The sequence below is a fragment of the Pelobates fuscus genome, chromosome 4 (assembly GCF_036172605.1).
Source record: "Pelobates fuscus isolate aPelFus1 chromosome 4, aPelFus1.pri, whole genome shotgun sequence".
NCBI classification, from domain to species: domain Eukaryota; kingdom Metazoa; phylum Chordata; class Amphibia; order Anura; family Pelobatidae; genus Pelobates; species Pelobates fuscus.
In genome coordinates, this window is record NC_086320.1 from 347927522 (window position 1) to 347950714 (window position 23193).

The 23193-nt window shown below is 38.5% G+C and overlaps 1 protein-coding gene across 1 annotated transcript in view; it reads right to left on the reverse strand.

Annotated features, from left to right (window-relative positions):
* The window catches only part of DNAJC1 (DnaJ heat shock protein family (Hsp40) member C1), a 118881-nt gene that overhangs the window by 63226 nt on the left and 32462 nt on the right, over positions 1-23193 (reverse strand). The window contains exons 2-3 of the mRNA XM_063452536.1: positions 8350-8451; positions 7805-7851 (exon numbers count right to left, since the gene is read on the reverse strand). Coding sequence (XP_063308606.1) covers positions 7805-7851; positions 8350-8451 — 149 coding nt within the window. The remainder of the gene's footprint in view (positions 1-7804; positions 7852-8349; positions 8452-23193) is intronic.

The following is a 23193-nucleotide window of genomic DNA, read 5'->3' on the forward strand; positions in this document are numbered from 1 at the left end:
AGTTGGTATACTAGTGCATACAATCTCTTTATCAGATCATCTTACACAGGAAGGAATGTTTGTGCCAACACAAAAATAAAATTCAAACCTTGGGACTCCTGGCACCATAACCACTACAGCATGTCATAGTGGTTATGGTATCTACAGTGTCTGTTTAATAAACAATTCTACTAGGAGAATGCACAGATTAAATTCTATACACTTACAGCACAGACTTGTTTGTAACAGGCACACTAAGTTACTGGAGTAGCCTGTGTTATCATACAAGGTTTATAATATTCTATTGTACAATATTGCAAAGGGCTGCCTAAGATGTTGGCGCTATATAAATTCTAATAATCAAGTGAGGCAGATGCTAAATTATGGCATATTGCGGTAACTTACAACACATTCTTATTGGACAAACAGGTTTTTGGAATGACACACTTTCAGCAGATGCTCCTTTTTATTGATTTTCCATGTTGGAGACTTAATGAAGTGAGCATCTCCCAAAATCTCCTTGTTATTCCAAAATTCTGTTAGTCCAATAAAAATTAGAATTGCACGATATTGCAGAACATTATTTTGCTATAATAATATCTAAATATTTAACCTTGACACATTCGGCACATGCTAGTTTATAAGACTGCAAACATCTAGTAGCTGCTGTTATTACAGAATAAACATTATGCAGGAATGCAAAGAATATATTATGTATAGACATACATCACGTTTCCCAAACTGCACAGCTATGAAATCAGTGTAACACACATACACATTGTTTAGAAAATAATATCTATACTAGCACACACATTGTGATCTAATAAATATGATACAATTGTGTGGCAATAAGAGGGGTTTAGGTCAGGAGCACTTGGTGCGTTACAAACATGGAGTCACAATAAACAGAACTGTACCTACAAAGAGCACCCAGCCAATAGGAAAATATTATACTTTATTCCACCGGCCTGCTGCGCAGACCCTGTACAGCATAAACAAAACATTTTTGTAAAAACACAGTTGGACAATATTCAGACTTTAACAGTCACTATCTGCCCACAGAAAGGAGCCAACCATGGTAATAATTCCACTTTAATTGTGGTGTTTTAGATATACGGATATGAAACAATATTGAAGTCGGCTTAATGAGAATATTTCTGATGAAGGACTAAACCTGCTTTTAGACAGCCACAACCAAAGCAGGAAAACAGACTGCCAATAGAGAAATCTGAATTCTGCAGACAACAGTGTGATCAACATTTTTAAAGAGCGTACAACCTGTTAACCTTAAATCGAGCTGCGCTCATTGGGAATTCTCCTCACACGCTTTCAAGAATTAAAATCGCCACTGAAAGGCCTAATTTGGTGCAACACATTGACCAAAATATTTTAATTAAAAATATTCTGAGTTAGTGGCAAGCCTAATTACAGGACTAGAAATAGGGCCTATATTGTCATGCAGGTCAGTAGGACTCCATAGTAGGGTTTTCTGAAGTAAATTGACCGATCCAGGAATAATAGCGCAGCTGCTGAACTGCCAGTCTTGACATGTAAATCAATTTAAATCCAACAAATGCAGTTGCTACTTCCATACTTATTATTAAATTGATACCTAGTGTTATTTGGGTTGGGGTGGGGGGTAGGGAGGAGAGAAACACTGATTTACATATTTACATTTTAAATGGACTTAAGGTACGAAAGGGGAAGAGTAATTGCTGGTTCTAAAATAAACACTTTGAGAAATAAAAGCAAAAGAAGAAGAAGAAAAAAAAAACCTTACAAATATGAAATGAATGTTTGAAAATCAAACGGTTAACCATTTAACTGCCAGAGAAGCCAACAAGACATCAATTTACTAGGCATTTTAACTGCTCCTCCCCCCCCCCCCCCAATCTACTGACAGTTAATGTGGTATACATTTAATGCATTAGACGCTTAAAAGAGCACTTTACTCAACTATGTCTGCCGCTCTGAGCAACAGTCTCTAAGGATTAATCTTTTGAATCAATTCCCCATTGATTTTACTATCAATGGACATCATGGCTCACCCAACTGCCCATTTTAAAATATGATAGCTTCCATTATAACCCACTTTCTTCTATATAGGATAGTGGAAATGGGATCACTGCAATTACAAAAAAATAAAAAGTAAAAAGAAATAGAAAACAATACATACAACTTAAATATTGTTACACACACACACACGCGCATAACAAGGTTATGATAGAAAAACAGAAGACAAAAATTATTTATATATCAGAGTGAACTCCAACATAATTTCCCAAGCTTAATCAGGCTAATTCCTCCGGTAAATGAACAAAGCTTACACTACCAAACGTTTCAGAACAGAATAGGCATATAAACATGAATATTAAAACATTTTTTTGTTTGTTTTTGTTTAAAATCAGGAATATTTAAAATGAGAATTAAAAACAACACTGATGTGCGGGCGCAGTAAACAAAAGGTAAATCAATTTAAGAAGGGGTGAATATCAAAATTCTGTGTTATTCGTCATAAGGCACAAAGCATGCAACAAAAATGTAAAAAAAACTGATTTGCAATGCACTCTATATGTTAATCTTGTTTGCGTACATCCCTTGTTAACCTTCAGTTTCTAGTAACAATTTTTCGAGGTTTTTTTTGTTTGTTTGTTTGTTTTTCGTATTTTGTTACATTTTTAAAATCATTATACAAAATGCTGGTGCTATAGGATTGCTTGCCATCAGTTACCACAGAAACAATGCCATATACGTGTTATAGCTAATGAAAATGCCTGTGTTACAGATATAAACTGCACACTGCTAAATATGGATGGCAGCCTACAAATGTATTTTAGTTTGGGGAACATATACTCTGTGTAATATACTAAAACAAGATATATGCTATGCCAGATACAGAAGTGCAAAGAAGATTTCTAAAAAATAAAATGTTTGCGCCAGTGGGGCCGGTAACACATCACATTGCTCACTTCTCTGGCAGCCAGAGGGTTAAAATTCAGCGTAGGACAGCTGGTGTGCCATTTTTTTGCTATGTGAATTTGATGTTGCCAATAGTGTACAAAAGACGCAAACGCATTTTGCAGAAGATGCTGCCGTGTTCAGAGTATTAAAAAAAAAAAAAAAAAAAGAATGCAGGCTGCTGGGTAGCTACTGTGTGTGGTTTTAGTGTAAAGCACTTCTAATGACCCCTCGCTGGTAGAGAGGCCTAGTACTACAGATTCTGAGTGCACATGTATTTCAATAGTTTGACCAGAATACAGTCACTATTATTATTATGTTTCTAGTAACGGGTAATGCGGTTTTCTCTTTCTCTCTTTTTTTGTAGGAGCTCACTTTAGTGCTTTGGGCTCCAGGAAGAACAGAACATTCAAATTAGAGAAAAAAAATGCATAGCTTGGCCCTGAAAAGGCTTCTATCTCATACATTTACTAGTCAAATTAACTAGAAGAGAGTCACTCAATGTTACTGTTTAGACACACACAAAAGTAAATTACAATCAAAAATATGTTTTTGCTTTTTTGTTCTCTAAACCAGTGCTTTGCTTTTTTTTTTTTTTTTTAAATATTGTTTAACTGAATTTGTGAATGCATCTAAAGTATGTTATCAAGCTCTTTGGAACCGGTACGGTTTTATGTAAAGGTGCGTGGGAGGGATAAAAGGATGTGCTTAAGGACACGGGTAAGGTGAACACTATTTGTGAATATTTCACTAGCAATACTGCAGCTGTACGAATTTAAAATGAAACTCATTTGTATCTTATTTTCTTAGCAAAATACAGGCATAACATTTACTTACTAGCATACAACATATACTGCAAGTGAGGGGATAGGAAACCCCACTACACAGCGCTGCAGAATATTCCAATAGTTTAATAATAATAATAATAACGGAACACCCAATCTTTATGCAATGACCTACGACGAATGGCAACCTTTAAAAACCCTGTGATAATAAAAGTTGAGCAGAATAACCAGAACGAGTAAAGGGTTCTGCTAATGAAAAGCTTGCAGCCAGAGGAATGTTTATATTAGTCTATTCTCTACCCTGACATCCATTTTAACAGCAGTGAATGTGGCTGGGACAGGGCTGGCCATTATTGATAACTTCCCTTGCTAATCCATTTGTTTGCTAATGAACACATTCCACAAATTCCTATCAATAAGTCATAGCAGCAAAGGCCAGCTCACAATGAACACACTGGGAAACTGGGATCTAGACAAAAATAAAAGCAGCTTAACACACAACAAAATAAACAATACAGTCTTTTCAGTCCCCTGTTCAGCATGACAGAAACTCATTTTCCAACATTCACTGCTGCAAGAGCCCGGACCATAATAAAAAGCAGGGATTTTCTACAGCCTTGGCTTGCTAATGGGGCCAGCAGCGTATTGTAAGCCAACGTGCTGTGGGATACAATCATACACTAGTCATTTACTTTCCCTCAGTAAATTATTCTAATCATATATAAAACAAATAATAATAATGATGATCTATTTTTTATATAGTGAGTTTATCCCCAGGGGGATTCCAAGGAGTTTTTGTTTTTTGTTTTTAAGCACATGCTCTCAGAATTAACTAAATCAGCAGCTGAAAAGTAGATGTTGCCATTATCCAACTTAACGACTCATTTTATTGACCTTGGCAGAATGAAAAGCTGAGATGGCCTTGACGTTTCAACAGGTACAACAGTTAGTGTAGTAACCAACTTGGCTATTTTGACTGTCAGGTCTCATTAACCCTTTGTTTACTAAATTACAATTTTATCTGACACATTAAATACACATAAACAAACAAAAAAAAAGAAATTAAGCAAATTAAGTCTATTTAAAAATCTATTTCTTTTAAAATGATAGGTTTATTTTTAAAATGCTAACATATTGAATCGTACCGATAGTATAGAAAATGTTTAATCAATACACTTAAATAAACACTTGATTGGACAACAGTCTACTACAAAACAAAAGTGCAAATAAAATTAAAACGGACAGAAAATGAGTACAATGAGTAGATGAAATGTGATTTGTACGGTTTGGAAGTCCATTCATTAGTTACTATAAAAGCACAGATTAAATATTGTGAAATTATTAAGCATCAAGGAGACTAGGGCGAGACAGCCATGTCATTCCAGCTCCTGTAGACATCGAATCCCAGTATGTTTAGTGAGCATGCACTTTGGATAATGTGTGCCATATACAACAGATTTCATAAAACAAGAAGTACAAGTAGGGAAAATAAAAAATAGAGATCTGATCTATGAAGATGGAAAAAAAAACATTACGAAGAAAAATAAAAAGCAGATTGGCGATAAAATGCACTCATATGGGATTTCAGAAACAATTTAAAGCCATGCATCAGTTAGGCTGTTTGACAAGTGAGTAATTATGAATGGTAAAATGCTTCCCCGTGTCTTTAGTGTCAGCTTGTTCTGGAGACAAAAGTCTCTCTATATCAAGAGCTTCTCTGGAAATTGGCATGTTTGAAGTTCCAGAAGAATTTTTCTGCGTTGCATGTCCGAACACTTACTGCATGCAATCCTGCTCTTTTTACATAGCCATTGCTGAATCAAGATTTATTCCTTTGTCTGAACATGGTTGATAAATGATTTGCACTCAAACCTCAGTTTAGGCCTTTTCGCAGTGACTCTCCGCTTAGATACATTTTTTTTCAAAGTGATAAAAACCAAGGGGAGCAAAATACATTTTGACACCATTTCCTCTAGAAATGTCCTTTTTTTCTACATATAAGACTGCAGCTCTTCAAAGATTATATACAAATATGTACTTGCATACACTCACTTGTACATTTAAATTCAAATTTTATAAAAGTAAAACATTTGCACAATTGTTGATCGTTTATATCAAATATCACGTTTTTTGTGATGAAAAAATCCTGAAATACCCAACAATACCAAGTACTTGTAATAAAATAAAAGAAATAAATAAAACTATCACACTAGATGGCTCTTCTCTATACTACAGGAGAGCATTGAATCCTTTCTTCCCCCACAATAGGCACTGAATATATTTTATCAGACCAAGGTTGCATGTAATTATTGGTGTCAATATTTATGTCTTGCTATAATTTTATGTCACATATTAATCACCTCAAACATGACATATTCTGTCCATTTATCAGTATTATTATTTATTTATTTTTACTTTTCCAGCAAAAGGTTAACTAATAGCTTCGATATTTATATATTTATTTTATCTCAATTACCAAAAAGGCCCAAAAGATTAAGCATTTATGGGGGATTACTGCTTGCCTCGAGCAAAATCACAAGGGACAACGCCAAATACCAAGTGCTTTCAAATAAGCCAAGAATGGAGGGGAGGGCCTATATTAACATGTTAAAATAAAGCAAGGAAATCACCGTGCTCTGAAACATGCTCTCCATGTCTGTGTTTGAACATCCTTAATTTCTACAGATTTCACATACAAAAATGGAATTATTTATACTGCTGATTTCCAGACAAAATTATAAACATGAAACCTTAAACATTTTCACTATTTTTTTTTCTTGCTTTATAAACTTGAAAATGAATAGTAAACATTAAATATATATATATATGAATCATTTACTTTCATATCACATCATGAATAAAGAAGCAAAACACAGCTAAAACAATGTTTAGAAAAGTGGTATTGCCTTCCTAATGTGCAAGATGAATTGGACACATTTCAAACACAAATATTCACAAAAACACAGATTAAACAATGTGTTTTTTTTTGTTTGTTTTTGTTTTTTAAAGCTGTACGATAAAGTCATATGACAAATATGTAAAAATGTAGAGCCTTGAAAAGATCTTTCAAACCAACCCAGAATGTCTTTGCACAGAATATTGCTATGTTCACTGGACCAATGCAGAGATAAATATATCCTAGCTGGCTGGGTTTAGAACGCACACTTTTAAATGTCTTCTCTTTTGTGTTGAGTGGCTCTATGCCAGACTCCATGGCCAAAAAGTGTGTCTAATGAAGTGCTTGAGATAAGTAAATAAGAAATTAATGTTCACAAACAGCTGATATTAATTCAATACGGAGAGTCTATAAAGCAACTGGTATAGTGTATCAGCATTAGTGCCTGGGATATAGGTCTATACAATATTGCATGTAGGATCCTTAATTGTAAAATGTATACATTGAAATACCCTAAACTACGTTTGAATTGTTTTTAGATAACCTCTGCACAATTTCCAAATTCAATACACTGCCACTGTAAACATAATTTCAATACAGTTCTCAAGAACTCAGTCACCATATATTTAACTGTGATCAATTAATCTGTAAACACGATACTGGTCTGTAAATAACTAGCTAGCATACTAGTTTAGACATAGCTACACAGAGTAGATATTTAAAAAAAAAAAAAATAATAATAATTTAAATACAAAAATTAAATTTTTTTTCTCCGAACAATCCAAAACAGAACAAAAACATAGCTCTTAAAAAAGCAGTGATTTTAATTTTAAAAATCAGATATTAGGCATAATTATATTTGAAATTCTCAGTTCTAAGGATTTAATAAAATATTCTAGATTGTCAGTAATTGAATAAAAACTATTGGGGGAAAAAAAACTTCAAAATGAAAAAAAAAACAAAAAAAAAACAATGTTGCAAACTTTTCAAATATGAAAAGCATTGTGAAATACAACATAGTATTATCCAACATGTATTTATATATTGTGCTAATCATCTCATAAACACCAACACACACACACACACACACACACACACACACACACACCACACCCACCCTCTACATTCATACAACTATTAATGTAGGCTATAGTTAGATTCCAGAAGCAGCAATCATCACACTCACCGTTTTCGTCTTTCTTCATCTTTTAATACTTCGTAGATTGCCACCAACTAAAAGAAAACAACCTGATTATTTTTGTACAACTGCCCGCACTGAGGTAAGCACAGCAGAACATGATCACTTGCTGCACTCTTTGAAGGTTTGTCCTTTTAAGTGAGAATCTATGTATAGCCCAAGCTGGCTTCCTGTAATATAACCCCGAAACACCTGAATTACACAGCAGAGTTTTCTCATGCCAGATGTTGCTTAAGCATAGTTTGTACAGCCTATGTCATACAGATCAAAAAGCAGCACAGAGCTGGTGTCTCTGTTGAACGTGAGTGAGACGTTGCACTTGCACAGTTTCAAAAACAAAAAAAATGCAACATGCATTGCAAAAATAATAGAATGATATTTATATTACCCTGGAAGCTACATTGCTGACCAATGTAACCCCTTTATCACTCCGAAAGGGTACTTTAGCTTTTTTTTGTTACTTATTATTATTATTTTATTCGCTTTAAGCTAACCATACTTCCTTATTACATTTTGTAAAATAGATTGCTTACTTGTCTGAACTGCGTTTCTGCGTTTTCCTCCTTGTTCTTATCAGGATGCAGCGTTAAAGACAGCTTACGATAGGCTTTCCTGATGTCAGCAGATAAAGCATCCTAAAAACAAGAACAAGTGGGAGGGAGAAGAGTGAAACACAAAGCAAACTTTGTAAAGACTCTGAAATTCCCAGAACCTCATTAAGATGTAGAGATAGCCAACCCAGCACAGAACCTAAGGCAATGTAATTTGAGACATCAGTGAACAAGCTAGGCTGACCCACATGAATGAACAATTATTCAGCCTAATTTCACTCTCCTCCTAACTTTTCCATGTATATAAAGTCTCCACCCATTCCAAGGCTGATCCTATGGAAGGAGTAGTTATTGCTGCTTTTTTTTAACCCTCAAAATTGTTAAACTTTTAAAGTTCAATGAGATTTAAAGGTTTCAAAGGAATGTGCAGGTAATACGTAAAAATCACAACACCAGCATAGTAACCACGTTTAATGGTATCTTCTCAGATCAAAAGAACATAATTTATATAGTTAGAACTAGGTTTCACATATAATATGCTACTATATGCTAGGTAGAACATGGGTAAAAGCAGCCACACTCTTTTGGAATGCAGTCGAAACATTTTTTCCATCCTGACCATGGAGTGATTAAAAGAAGATATAATATACAGGGCTTTAATTCAGTTCTGCTTTATAGTATTATTATTATTTTGTGTTGCACAGCTTTTCTCCGCAAGTACAAGCTAAAGACTTTAACACCTCTTGTGCAAAGTTGCCGATTTAGCACCAGATCAATTGTGTTTACTGTAAGCCAAAAAAAAAAAAAAACAGGTTTTGCTTATTTGTAATTAAATAATTTATCGATATCTTTTTTTATCTCTTTAATTACCCTCCCCACAGAAACAAAGAGATAAAGAACTGTTTAACCAAACTGGAGCTTTCCTTAGCTATCAACCACATAGAGCAGACAACTATTGTAAAGAGATATTTAAAAAAATATATTTAGTAAAATAAACACCATAAACACAAACTTTAAAATCAACTATTTATCTAGATCTATATCTTTATGCACATACATACATATAGAGACACAAACAGACATATAGATGTGTGATGATGTTTTAGCTAATTTGCATATGCCCACCCAAAATCCATTGCAGTAGTAACATCACTGCACATTTGAGATTTCTGCGGGGAAAAGCAAGGCTTGAGTGTTTAACAATTTAATACACACACACACTATAGTTAAGAGGACCCTGGCACAAATCGAGATCACTTAAATCACCCCCCAATTAAAAAAAAAAAATAAAAAAAAATTCAGCTTTATGTGCTTACACTCGAATAGTATTTTTAGTAAAAACTGTTTTATACATTATGTAACATTGTTCTAAAGTAATTTCAGAGTTATGGACATGGTATATACATATAGAAGTCTGTTTGGACCATAAATGAAAATATTATACTTGGAAAAAATATGAAGTCCATTAAATTAAAACCTACCACTCCGAACTGAGTGAGTAAATTGCTCTGATCACAATGAACGCCATATGAATTTTATGAAAAGGGAAATCCATTGTATGAAAAAATGCATTTGTTAGATATCATGGCAAATGCCTCATGGTAAAAAAGATTGTATTTACCACATTATGTGTTACTAAGCAACAAAGATAACATATGGGCTGGAACAAAAGTCCAGAGAAACAAGTGGCTTCCTGTAAGGAAAAATGACAGCAATGTCACATAAATAGATAGAGCAAATATTTCAGTAATCTTCGTAAGCAAGTCAACTCCCATTATGATTTGCATTAATATCAAAATCTACCACTTCAGCAATGCACTAATGCTGTAATATCTATAATACAGCAATCTATAGCTTTCCATCTCTCTTGTACATGTTTTAGTTAAGGGGATGTGGAATGCATGTTTAGCTCAAAATGGTGTTAAAAAAAATAGCAAGTTTAAACTAAATCAGATTTTTATAGTATAATATTTAAAGGCACACTATAGGGTCAGGAACACAAACATGTATTCCTGACCCCAGAGTGTTAAAACTACCATCTAGCCCCCACTGGCTTCCCCTTGCCTCCCTAAATATAATAAAATCTTACTTGTATTCAAGTATGTAGCTACTGCCTATGCCGCCGATCTGCCTGCTTGGCTGACATCATCAGAAGTGATTCTGTGAGCCAATCACAATGCTTTCCCATAGGATTATAGGACTGGCGGAAACCGTCAAGGAGGTAGATCAGGTGCTGAGCCAGCACAAGTCAAACACAGGCCTGGCCAATCAGCATCTCTATGAGGAAAGTTCAGTGTCTCCATGCAGATCCTATTTATTAAAGGAACACTATAGCTTATTGAAGTGGTCTGGGTGAAGTGTCCCTGTCCTCCTTAGTCTGGCATTGTAAATCATTACAGTTTAAGAGAAACTAGCAACTAGAGGCACTTCCTGGTGGCTAACCTGCTTTTGGTTGCCTGATGCTAGATGTCCTCACAATCTGCATGAGGACTTTCAGCGTCAGTAAATCCCCATAGTAAAGCATTGAATCAAAGCTCTCCTATGGGGAGGACCTAATCCATCCGATGATATTGGAAGAGGCTGAGCGCTGACCCAGTGCTGATGGAGATTGGTGCTAGAATTGGGTGAGTAAACAAATTTTTTAACCCTGTCCACGCCGATGGTGGGGCCAAAGAGCTTTACAGTGTAAGGAATACAGCTTTGTATTCCTTACACGATAGAAACCTTTTAAACCTCTTGCTGAGGCTTCCGCACACTTCCTGAGCACACATACCCGCTGAGCACCTACCATACCCTTTACCATGAAGGGGGGAAAAAAGCAAACTATAGACCCAAACCATAGCTTAATTCCTCTGATGCCCCTCCTAGTTTATTCCCGATCCTGCAATGTCCTCAGTTTATAGCTTCCAACAATAGCCACACAAATACAAACATCCCAGCAACAACACTTTAAGCCATCACAGCCACAACCAACCATTTTAGGTGTCTACAGCCACTTTCCCCATTTAATTTCCACTGAGTCATGTTGAGCTTTCAGTTGAGACTGAGCGACAATGAAAAACTGGAGATAAAGATGGTTGGCATTTATTCCAATTAATATAGCATATACCATACAATATATAGTTTTGTATTTTAGTAGGGTGACGTTTTTGAAACAATTTCTATTATTCATAATAAGAAATTGAAGCTTATAAACAGAATTCCAACAACCTCTATAGACTGTCTGTAAGAATTTACTTTCAGTGGTGAAGAATGATGTTGGGCGCTGGCTCAATTCACAAACAAAGTTTGTTAACGCTCGGGAAAAATATGAGAATCGTGGGCCTGAACACATTCCCTGCTCACTCAATATAAGATACATGCACAAAACTGATTTTATGATTTTTAAAGGTCCCTGAACATCCATAAAAGTGAGCGAAATCTCAATGTTTTTTTACTGGTAGCAACACTTTCTTAATAAAAGTAGGGTCGGATCACATATCTCACAAAGAGATAAAACGTAAACATGCGGTAAGAAAAATCAACTACAGAATAGAGCTTTACCATAGTTTTACGTTTTTAAAAATGGCTTGATGTGTTTTCAATAAAATGGAGCAAATACCAAGCATTGGTCCCAACTGGTAGAGGCAACATACCACAAAATAAAGCAATTTATTTTACTGATTTTACAATGAAAAATGGACTACGCCAGGAAACAAGTAGGTAGAAACTAGACTAATAAAGTAATAGTAAACCTAAATAAGACATAAAATTACTTTTTATCTTTTTGTATAAACATCCCTTTTTGGTACATCTCAAATTTAACAACATTAATGAAATTGCAAAAATAAAACATTTAAGAGTGGGTAGATAACATTTTTGCATGTGGTCTGATATACAGAGGTTTCAAATTGCTAGTAGTTTCAGAACAAGGACCATACAGTGATGATAACATTTACAAAACGGTCATCCATGCACTCTGAAAGTCCAAAGTTTGTGATCCAAAATTTCAGGATATGCCATGTCACATATTCTGTCACTCTTTTCAAAATCCCATAATTACACGGACTGCAACTTATTATCACCCGACCTAGTATGCCAAATCCTATCGCAATTTATTCACAGCAATTCTTCTAAAACATTCCGAACCTCTAACCTTGGGCTGAACTTTCTCTCAAACTTCACGCTATCCATCATAACATTCCAAATGAGAATTTCCCATCACCACCACTTACAGCTACTTCTGCAATACATCAAAGGCACAGTAATTTAGCCATCCAAGGTATTGATGTTAAAAAATATTACTACCTGGAAACCTTACTTCTAAACTCTAAATGAAGATTCCATCAAACGGTTGGCTTCATTTAGGCATCAAAAGATGCAACCAGCATATCAGGATACAGGTAATCACCACCAAAAGCTGAAAATAGAAGAACCTCACAACCTTCCATCAAATATTTAAAGAACTTACTATCCTCCAAATAAATTGTGAGCATATATAGGCAAAGCCTTCCAGACTCCCAGAAGGAAGCTTATCCAACTCAAACTGAAGTTTATATTTAGGACAAAACTAAAAAACTAAAAACATAGCTTTCATTTTTTTTAGGATTTTTTTATTTTTTTATTAAAGATTCCAAACGTGGAATTCACAACGTGTTCCTGACAATTCCAACTTTGTTGAATATACTTGACGGAGTGTATATTGGCTGACTTTGGACTTCATTCAAGTTATACAGAAGGCACAGCCAATTCAAATTTTACTACTAGTAAAAGATGAACATGTTTATAAATAATCACTACACTTACACGATGGTAACGTTCTATTAGAACATCTTGAAAGGACAATGTAAACAGAAAATACTGACAGATTTAGAAGCATAATTTAATCTAGGAGGAGAAAAAGAAGACAGATCCTTTTTACCAAGTCATTCACACAATTTTTACTAGAGATGCATGTCAACAGGTCCAAATTAACCAAACAATATTATAGGTGTAAACGTGGTGCTGCAACATACTGCAAAGACAGGAAAACTATTATATATACATCATAACGGAACAGATCCTTGGCATTACAAAGTGGATAATTAGTGACTTGGCATAAGTACTTCAGCGCTGTCCAAAGACTGGCATGCAGGCACCTAGCCAAGCTCTTTGAAGTTTAGTATTACAGTTAGTGCTACAGTTGGCATTAGCTAAGGTTGAAATTTTTGCTAGAGTTAAACTTAGGGTTAAGATTATATTATGGTTAAAATTACATCTGTATTTCTTTGGTTTGTGGTGGGCATTATTAAGAGGAAATTGGCAGCTAGGCTTATTATTTTAGTGGTGAATAAAAAATAATTATATAAGAAGTTAATTAAGGAAGTAAAATGGTTTGACATTAGACAGTATGGAGATATGATGTCATGGTGATAGTGTCCTATGATATAACGTAGGAAACCTTTGGCAGTCCCGATATTGTGGACTGCTTCTTCCCTGATGCTTTGCCAGCAATAGGGCTGTAAGATTATGGGAGATGTAGTCCACAAAATCTGGCGTGCCGAAGGTGATGCACCCCTGAAATAGAGGTTGCAGCAGAAAATGATTAAAGGATAATTATAATAGTAGGACACACATGGTCTGTACAATTCATGCTACATAAATACACACACATACATACATACAAGATGTGTGTCAAATTAGGTTTGTAGTGGGTTGCCTCCTGAAAAGCAACACATGCCCCTCTTGCCATTATCTGATGACAGCATTAAATAGGGCATTAAATAGGGTTGGGGCAGAAGCGTGAGGTCAGCCCTCTCTATCCATATGCTGGAAAGGGAAACATCTGGCTATGTCTCACAGCCATTTTAAACTAATCTCCCAGACCAAAGTCCAGTCAAATTGTGAAAGGTTTTTGGAAAGAGGCTTGTCTTAACTTTAAAAAAAAGTTAACTTCTCTTACGATACACACTACTCTCGATATCTCTCACCACACAAAACCTAGGCTCTGCGATACCACCCGCACGCTTAATGCTAGTCTCTATTAACATGGCGACGACCCTTCATACCGGGTCTGGCGCATTCCCCCCCCCCCCAATGCCCTGGGGTTACAGGGCACAATTAGCACAAAGCGCTACAACCCACACCTAGACCTCAACACAGAGGGAGCACATAACCAAGGTGCACAGACACGATGGGCGTACCCCTATAAACCTACAAAATGGTTAAACACGCTCCACACCACAACACGTACCCAGATAGACGACACCTACCAGCTAGGTCACAGGCCACCCTACACGGGCCCAAAACACTCAGGGGCCAGACAGACCATAACACCCCATTGTGACTAAACACCGGTGCTAACACACCACTAACCCTGCCTGATACACTTTCACACGCCTACACGCCCACCTACAATCCAGCTGCCCCACGACTACATACGCCTGACTCTAACGTTGCGCACTAGACAACCTCCACCATATGGGGTAGACACGCAGACGACAACAAGCCTTGGGTCCACACGACAAACAACGCCAAGTGGCGATTCTGACGGCCCACAAGAGCCCAACACATAGTAGACAACACCCAGTGGAAGAGGCACCCCAGTACACCTCACTACCTAGCTTACACACATACTACAGTGAGTCAATCGTTCTAACCTAACAGTCCTTCATACTAAAAATGTGCATAACATTATTTAGCCAATTCAATGTATTGACATGTCTAGTATACAGGTTCACTCATTGCTGTTGTGGCAAATGAAGAAATGTCTGTACTAATTTTATGGCACTGAAAAATAAAGAATTAAAAAAAAAAAAAAAGTTAACTTTGCCTTGAAGTACCCTACTTCTAGATCGATGGCTTCTTTCTGAAGATGTAAACCCTGCACTATACATTTTTGATATTCTCTAGCTATTCTGACCTTTATTCATATCTTGCGAGTTTTTGTCTTATGAAATAATAACATTTACACATTTAATGCGGTTATTTTTTATTTTTTTTTGTAGTATCCAGCTCCTTAAATTTTCTTTAACATCATTTTCCATACTCTGATAGTAAAGGGAACCTCCAGGCACTATAACAACTTCATCAGAATGAAGCTGGTACGATGCCAGGAAGTCCCTGGTGCTGGCTTAACTTCAGAGGCGACCATGTTTAAGCGTGTCCAAGGCTTCCCAATTCAGGCTACAGACAAAAGTGGAAGAAGAGGGGCAGAACTCCTTGGTGTTGGATTAACACCTTCTAACAGCATAATAACTTCAATTTGATACGGGGTTCAGAGGGTCCATTTAACATTTTCTACTATGTATTTCTAATATGTCGTACTTAAAATGTGGTCCTATGTCCACTCTGATCCTTTATTTCCCTTTTACTAGGCAATCACCACTGTCCTCGTTTCATTACATCGTCTGATATCAGATTTTCATCCTCTTTTTACACCCTCTCTTTCATTTACAGTTTGTTTTTAAAGTCACACTCTATGCAGGAAAATATTGTTTCTTGGAAAAAGTGTACGAAATGGAGTGAAACGAAGATCGTGTTAGTTTTGCTGCCTACCGGCCCATTGAGTCTGATCTTTCAAGCTGTAATATATTTCTTTTTTTTTTTTTTTTAAATTAACTTTTATTTTTGAATGCACTAAATAACTAAAAAAAAACAACAAAAAAAAAAAAACAAGTTCAATTAATGCAATATTACGTATGCTACAGCAGAGATGTAAAATCATTTTAATAATGAAACAAACAGAACTTACGTCTAGCTCAGGTACAACAGAGAATTTCTCTCCACATGTTAAAAAATAAAATAAAAAATAAAGACTTGAATTAAAGATAAACAATTGGAGACAAAAAAAATAGTATGACTTCTGCTTCAGCACAGGTGTCACGTTAATGTCCTCATTCATTAGAAATGCATACCCTATGCAGAAGGTCACAGCTCACAAGCATGAGGGGGGATGACATGGGTCAGAGAGAGAGAAACCCCATATGTTACTGTATCCTACAGTGTTTCATATACATTAGATGAGTGACAGGTCTCCTTTGTGTACTGCACGTTGTCCCAAAGGATGTTTCGGTGCCGGCAGAAGCTCTAATAGATCCTCAGATTTACACAGGGTTTAGAGGAAAGGGAACAGTGCACAATTCATCTGTTTTATATACTAAAATTAATTTGGGAGTAGTAAATAGTATTGACCAAATTTGGTTGATGTCGAACCAATTGTAGTCTTTTAAAATTCAAATAGTATGTCAAGAAAGAGGAGGATAAGACCTGAAGCTGGGACTATAATTTAACAGAAATGTTTGCTTTAAGTAAAACAGTTGTAAGCTGCACATGTTTGTAATGAACATAGTTGCTGTTATTTAAAACATATTTGTTTTTCTGTGCCATATGCTTTCTTTGCTCTCCCCTCTGCCACAGGCTCTCAGACACCCACACGGCTACAGACACCCACACGGCTACAGACACCCACACGGCTACAGACACCCACACAGACATACAGATTCAGACACCCACACAGACATACAGATTCAGACACCCACACAGACATACAGATTCAGACACCCACACAGACATACAGATTCAGACACCCACACAGACATACAGATTCAGACACCCACACAGACATACAGATTCAGACACCCACACAGACATACAGATTCAGACACCCACACAGACATACAGATTCAGACACCCACACAGACATACAGATTCAGACACCCACACAGACATACAGATTCAGACACCCACACAGACATACAGATTCAGACACCCACACAGACATACAGATTCAGACACCCACACAGACATACAGATTCAGACACCCACACAGACATACAGATTCAGACACCCACACAGACATACAGATTCAGACACCCACACAGACATACAGATTCAGACACTCACACAGACATACAGATTCAGACACTCACACAGACATACAGATTCAGACACTCACACAGACATACAGATTCAGACACTCACACAGACATACAGATTCAGACACTCACACAGACATACAGATTCAGACACTCACACAGACATACAGATTCAGACACTCACACAGACATACAGATTCAGACACTCACACAGACATACAGATACCTACACAAATACAGATTCACACGCTCATACATACAGGCTAAGATTTTAGCCACCCTCCAGGTCCTACCTTTTTGGAGCAGGAGGGTGACTTCCATGGTTGGTGGTGTTGGGAGTTGGGTTTGTTCCTTCCTCTTCCGGTCTGGCTCCCCACATCTCAGGTCGATGCCCCCCTCCCGCGTGGCTTACAGTGTGTCAGCTCGAAGGAAGTGAAAGACTCACACTTCCTCCCAGCACTCCAGGCAGCTTAGGAGGGGCCCAGTCGCGCAATTAAAGCACCAGAATGAACGACCGGGCCCCTCATGGCAGATGTCCATCAGGTGGCCTTAGGTCTGATGGACTGGCGGTTCCAAGCCCTTGCGGTCCAGCTACACGGATAGGGCCGCCATTACCGATTAATGTTCGCATACCCCTCTGGGGACTGAATTGAACGGGTTGGGAACCGCTGATCTTCTGCTCTTTTACGGCTGCGCCAAAGAAAATCTATAATTCAAAGTCCTGCCAATATTATTTCTTAAAGGTAGTCAACAGAACAACTACAGCTTATTGTATTTGTTCTGGTGAGTAGCATCATTCTCTTCAGGCCTTTAGCTGTAAACACGGTCTTTTCAGAAAAAAATGCAGTGTTTACATTACAGCCTAGTGATAACTTTACCGGCCACTCCTCAGATGGCTGCTACAGCGGTTTCCTTAAGCAGTCTTGTCTAGTGTGCATAACAATATATCAGTGTCTCCACCCTCTGCATGCGGACACTGAACTTTCCTCATAGAGATTCATTGATTCAATTACCGTATATACTTGAGTATAAGCCGAGTTTTTCAGCACATTTTTTGTGCTGAAAAACCCCAACTCGGCTTATACTCAAGTCAATGTCTGTATAATGACAATTTACATTGCCATAATACAGCCTGGGGGCTGGCAGCGAGCGCTTACCTCTCCTGCAGCTCCCTTCTCCTCCGCGCCGGTCCGTTCAGCACCTCTGTCAGCTCCCAGTGTAAATCTCGCGAGAGCCGCGGGGTCATAGTGCGGCTCTCGCGAGACTTACAGTGTGAGCTGACAGAGGAGCTGCACGGACCGGCGCGGAGGAGAAGGGAGCTGACAGGAGCTGCAGGGGAGGTAAGTGCTCTCTGACAGCCCTCCCCCCCCCCCCCCCCCCACTGAACTGCCAATGCCACTGGACCACCAGGGAGTGAGAGCCCCCCTCCCTGCCATGTATCAAGCAGGGAGGGGGGACAAAAAAAATAATAATAATAAAATAAAATATTAAAAAAATTCATATAACAAAAAAAAATTAATTATTATAATAAAAAAATGCCCACCCCCCCGCCAAGGCTCTGCATCACACTCTGCATCACACACACACTGCACTCATATAAACACTGCACTCATACACACACACACATTGCACTCATACACACACACACTGCACTCACACACACACACACACACACACTGCACTCATACACACACTGTAAATAAAAATTAAATTAATATATTTTTTTTAGGATCTAATTTTATTTAGAAATTTACCAGTAGCTGCTGCATTACCCACCCTAGTCTTATACTCGAGTCAATACGTTTTCCCATTTTTTGGGGGTAAAATTAGGGGCCTCGGCTTATATTCGGGTCGGCTTATGCTCGAGTATATACGGTAATCTCTATGAGGAGATGCTGATTTGCCAGGGCTGTGTTTGACTTGTGCTGGCTCTGCCCTGAATCTGCCTCCTTCACAGTCTCAGCCAATCATATGGAGAAGCATTGTGATTGGCTCAGAATAACACCTCTGATGATGTCAGCAGACAGCTTGCATGTCTGAGGCAGACAGGGGCAGAGCCATCAGCTTCAGGCTTGAATACAAGGTTTTACTATATTTAGGGAGGCAAGAGAGGGCCAAAAGTGGTTTTAACACTATAGAATCGGAAATATTTGTTTGTGTTCCTGACCCCTTAGTGCTCCTTTAAATAATTTAAAAAATTAAAAACATAAAACCGCATGCACACAATAGTAAACTATCCACAAATTTCTAGGAGGACACACACATACATTTATAGGAGGACATGTAGGAGGATGGATATGCTGGAGTAAAACATTGTATCATCGTCTGGTGACGAGTTATAATTGCTGAAGTGATGGGTGTCAACAGCAAAAAAGAGCTACCTTGTTTAAATACTGAATGCTCTTTTACCGATCTTAATAAAAGTTACAGCTCAGCAGAAAAAAAACTTGTTATGTAGTAGATGACACAATATGGAATGTTGATCACTGGTATTTTCAAAGATAAAAAAAAAAGGTATGAATTACAGATACACATCCAAAATAAGTCACCAGGCTGTTATGGTAAGATTTATAGCAAAACAAAACAAAAATGTGTTACCGGCTCAAATATGACAAGTTAAACCGTCATTTGCAGACTTTCTGGGTAGAGTTGATCTCTCATTAAAATCTCCCGAATGCCCCTACTCGCTATGCCGCGAGTAGGGGCATGTCTACTAAACAGTGAGCGGCCAATGGCTGCTCACTGTTGTAAAAAAGCTCCCAGCTTACACTTAGCCCCCACCCATTGCCCATGGGTGGGGGGAAGGGGAGGACACTAGATCCACTCCCCCATTTTCATTTAGGGCCCCCACCATCCGCTCAGTGGTGGGGGCAGGGGGTGGACAATAGGTCCCCCCGCTATTGTTATTTAGGATCCCCAACTGCCGCTCAGGATTGGGGGCTGGGTGGGTGGGGGGACGACAATAGGTCTCCCGTTCATTTTTTTTTTTTTTTTTTTTTTTTTTCAATTCTTTATTTTTGACGTGCAAATACATAGTACAAGCAGGCGAGAGGTGCCCCAATAGCAGTCCTCAGGCTTTTCCACGTGGAGCATGTGGGGTACATGAATATCAAGCACATTTTTTATATTATCAGGCGTAAACAATTGGATTTAAACATAGATTGAAGGTATATGAACGTTAGATCGTTGCAAAAGCCATGTTAGAAGCCACCCAATTGGTGCATTGATGTGTCATTAGTTTAACAAAAAGCATTCCATTTTAGTATTATCAACATATTGGTCTAATCACAATGCTGTATCACGCCCATTCGGTGGCATTAGATATTATTGCACATTTCAAACACTTATGCAAAAGGTGACATTGGTAGGTATCAACACAAACATAAATTCTATATTCAAGTTATCAGACGGTGTGCAATTCGTTGAAAACAATAGTCGAGGATCATTAGAGTAAACATTTAGGCAATGCGTGTAAACAGAGAGGTACATGTTTAGTCTAGCATATTTTCAGAAAATTAGAGTATGTAACGAGCATTAGGAACTTTTAATGTTTAGGCATATGCATAACATAGCGTGACCTCTCTTCACTTAAACATAAAATTAAGATGCTGTGACAAGAGCTATGTAACCTTCGAGTAAAGAACCACTGGTGTACAAGAGTAACCTTACGTGAACATGTCAATGTATGGCAGGGGGTCATTATTCTTCATGGGGTTGCGAAAGAGATGGCTCTATGCTAGGGCAAAGAGAAAAAAAAAAAGAAACATTCAGCTCTAACCCCTTCAGGCCTGTGCTAGCACCCGAAGTAGCTGGGCTTGGCTCTCGTGGGGTTGTGCAGCTAATGATTCAGCCAATGCCTAATGTTGGGAAGTCCCGGTCAGTGACAACATGAGTCCATGCTTCGGGGCTTACTGGTATGATGTCGCCATATCGGGAGCCCGCTCCGGTGGCGCCTTGAGGGGAGTGCAGTCGCTCCGACATTTGTGTTGTAGCGTCGCCCGCAGGGATCCGGTTCATGCTGCGCTGTGTATTCTTGGTCTGGTCTGGAGGGTCCCCTGCGTGTGCCGTTTGTAGCATGGTCGCGGGTTTAAGTGATGGGGAGCAGTGGCGTGTTCCTACGGGGCCCAGCGCCCCTTCCCGCCTTGGAGACTTCAGGTACCTGCATTGCCGGATGCCCGCTTTGGAGGCTCTGGGTAAACGCCTGTACTGCCTGCGTCGCGCTGTTGGCCTGATCCAAGCGGCCACCATTAACTCTGCTTGGTGGTAGGTAGCACCTTGATTGTGCAGTGCCTCCCAGAATTTGTTGCATAGCCAGTCAAATGTCCTTTTAGGCGGTGCGGGCGGTTTATTAGGTGCCCGTTTTTCGTGGTATCTGCGCTGGGCAGCCATCTTGGAAGTGCCTTGGTGTCCTGTTTCCCCAGCGTATCGTGGGGTGGGCTCTCCTGTTTTTTGCTGAGGTCGGTGCTTCCAGTGGGGACCAGGATAGCCCCCACCGGTCCATAGGGGGGGGGGAGCAAGCTGTATTAGCGTCGCTTGAAAGCTCCGGCGCCGAGGGGAGCGGCCGCCCCCCCCCCGGCTCCAGCCTCAGTAGGCCTCATGCCGATGTCCGCTTTCCCGCCTCCGACAGGTCCCGGGGTCGTAACCGTCGTTTCAGCGGTGCACCCCCAACGTGGGTGGTGCACCTTCAAGGGGCTTTGGGCCATGTAGTCTCCGCTTTTCCCCAATTGCGCCTCCGGCCACCGGGAGCTCGTGGCAGGCACGTCTACTCGGCTCCGTGTCCAGGCTCCGCCCCGTCTCCCGTTCATTTTTAATGAAATTTCGAACCAACCTAAAAGTACTGAATGTCGTCCTAACATGAATAAACAAACTGCTCTCATTCTGTTAGACAGAACGCCGGCGAAACTACCGAGTTTCATCCTAAGTGACAGGACGTTCGGGAATACTGACAGGAAGCATTGCGAGATCACGGAGGAAAGGTAAGAATTGTGGGAAAGTTGCTTTGACCGCAGGAAACGGAGCACACATTTTTCCTCCGCTGGTCAAAGCTGGTCAAGTGTAGGAAACCTCCATAAGACAAAGTAGTCCCTACAAAGAAAACTCCCTTAAAGAAAACTAGAAGAGAGAAGAAGAAATGAAGAAATGAAGAACAGATCCTGACAGAGGAAGAGAAGAGGAATCGAGTAAAGAAAGGAAAGTTCGGCATGACAGTGCCGCTTTAAACCTGTTGTTGCAATTGCCTGTCATTGTACAGTTCTGTAGAAAATGTGGGTAATTAATAAAAGTAATCATAATATTAACCGTAACAGAAAAACAAAAAAACTGCTGGTTAGTTACCAGCGCCTAGTATTTGTGTGATCAGCAACTGGGAGATAAACATTTCAAAGTAAGCATGAGCCATTGTACAGCGCTACAGAATTTGCTGACGCTATATAAACAATAAAATAAAAATAATAATGATGATATAAAATAAAATGAATAAATCTATCTATCTGATCTGCAGCCCATGCAAGAACTGAATGCAGAGAGAGGCTTACTGTGTGGAATTTTATATCTGTTTTTTTTTAGAGACTCTGGGAGGTACCCAAGGTTTGGAAGAGTTGAAGCTCCATCTAGAGGCTCTGGTTTTAATAATGCCATAGAACGAAAAGCCCAACTCTAGCTTCAGAAATACTAATGTGCATATTGAAGTGGCCAGACAAGAGTACAGCAGCTTCTGTGTTACAATGCAAGTGTTTGCACAGATGTTTTTTCTGTTAACTATTAACATAACTCTTATATATACACAACATTCTCTATAATAGCTCATAATCTCTTTGCTTATTTCTGGAAGTTTTCTGGATTTATTTGTAAGTGTAAAAGATTATGTACATCTTGGAGACAAGAAAAATATTTCAAGTATATATTTCATTAACCATTGAGAGGGGTTTTGGTTAAACACTAGATACATTAACTAGTCCGTTAATTACATTTGTGGAATTGTAGAACATCAAAG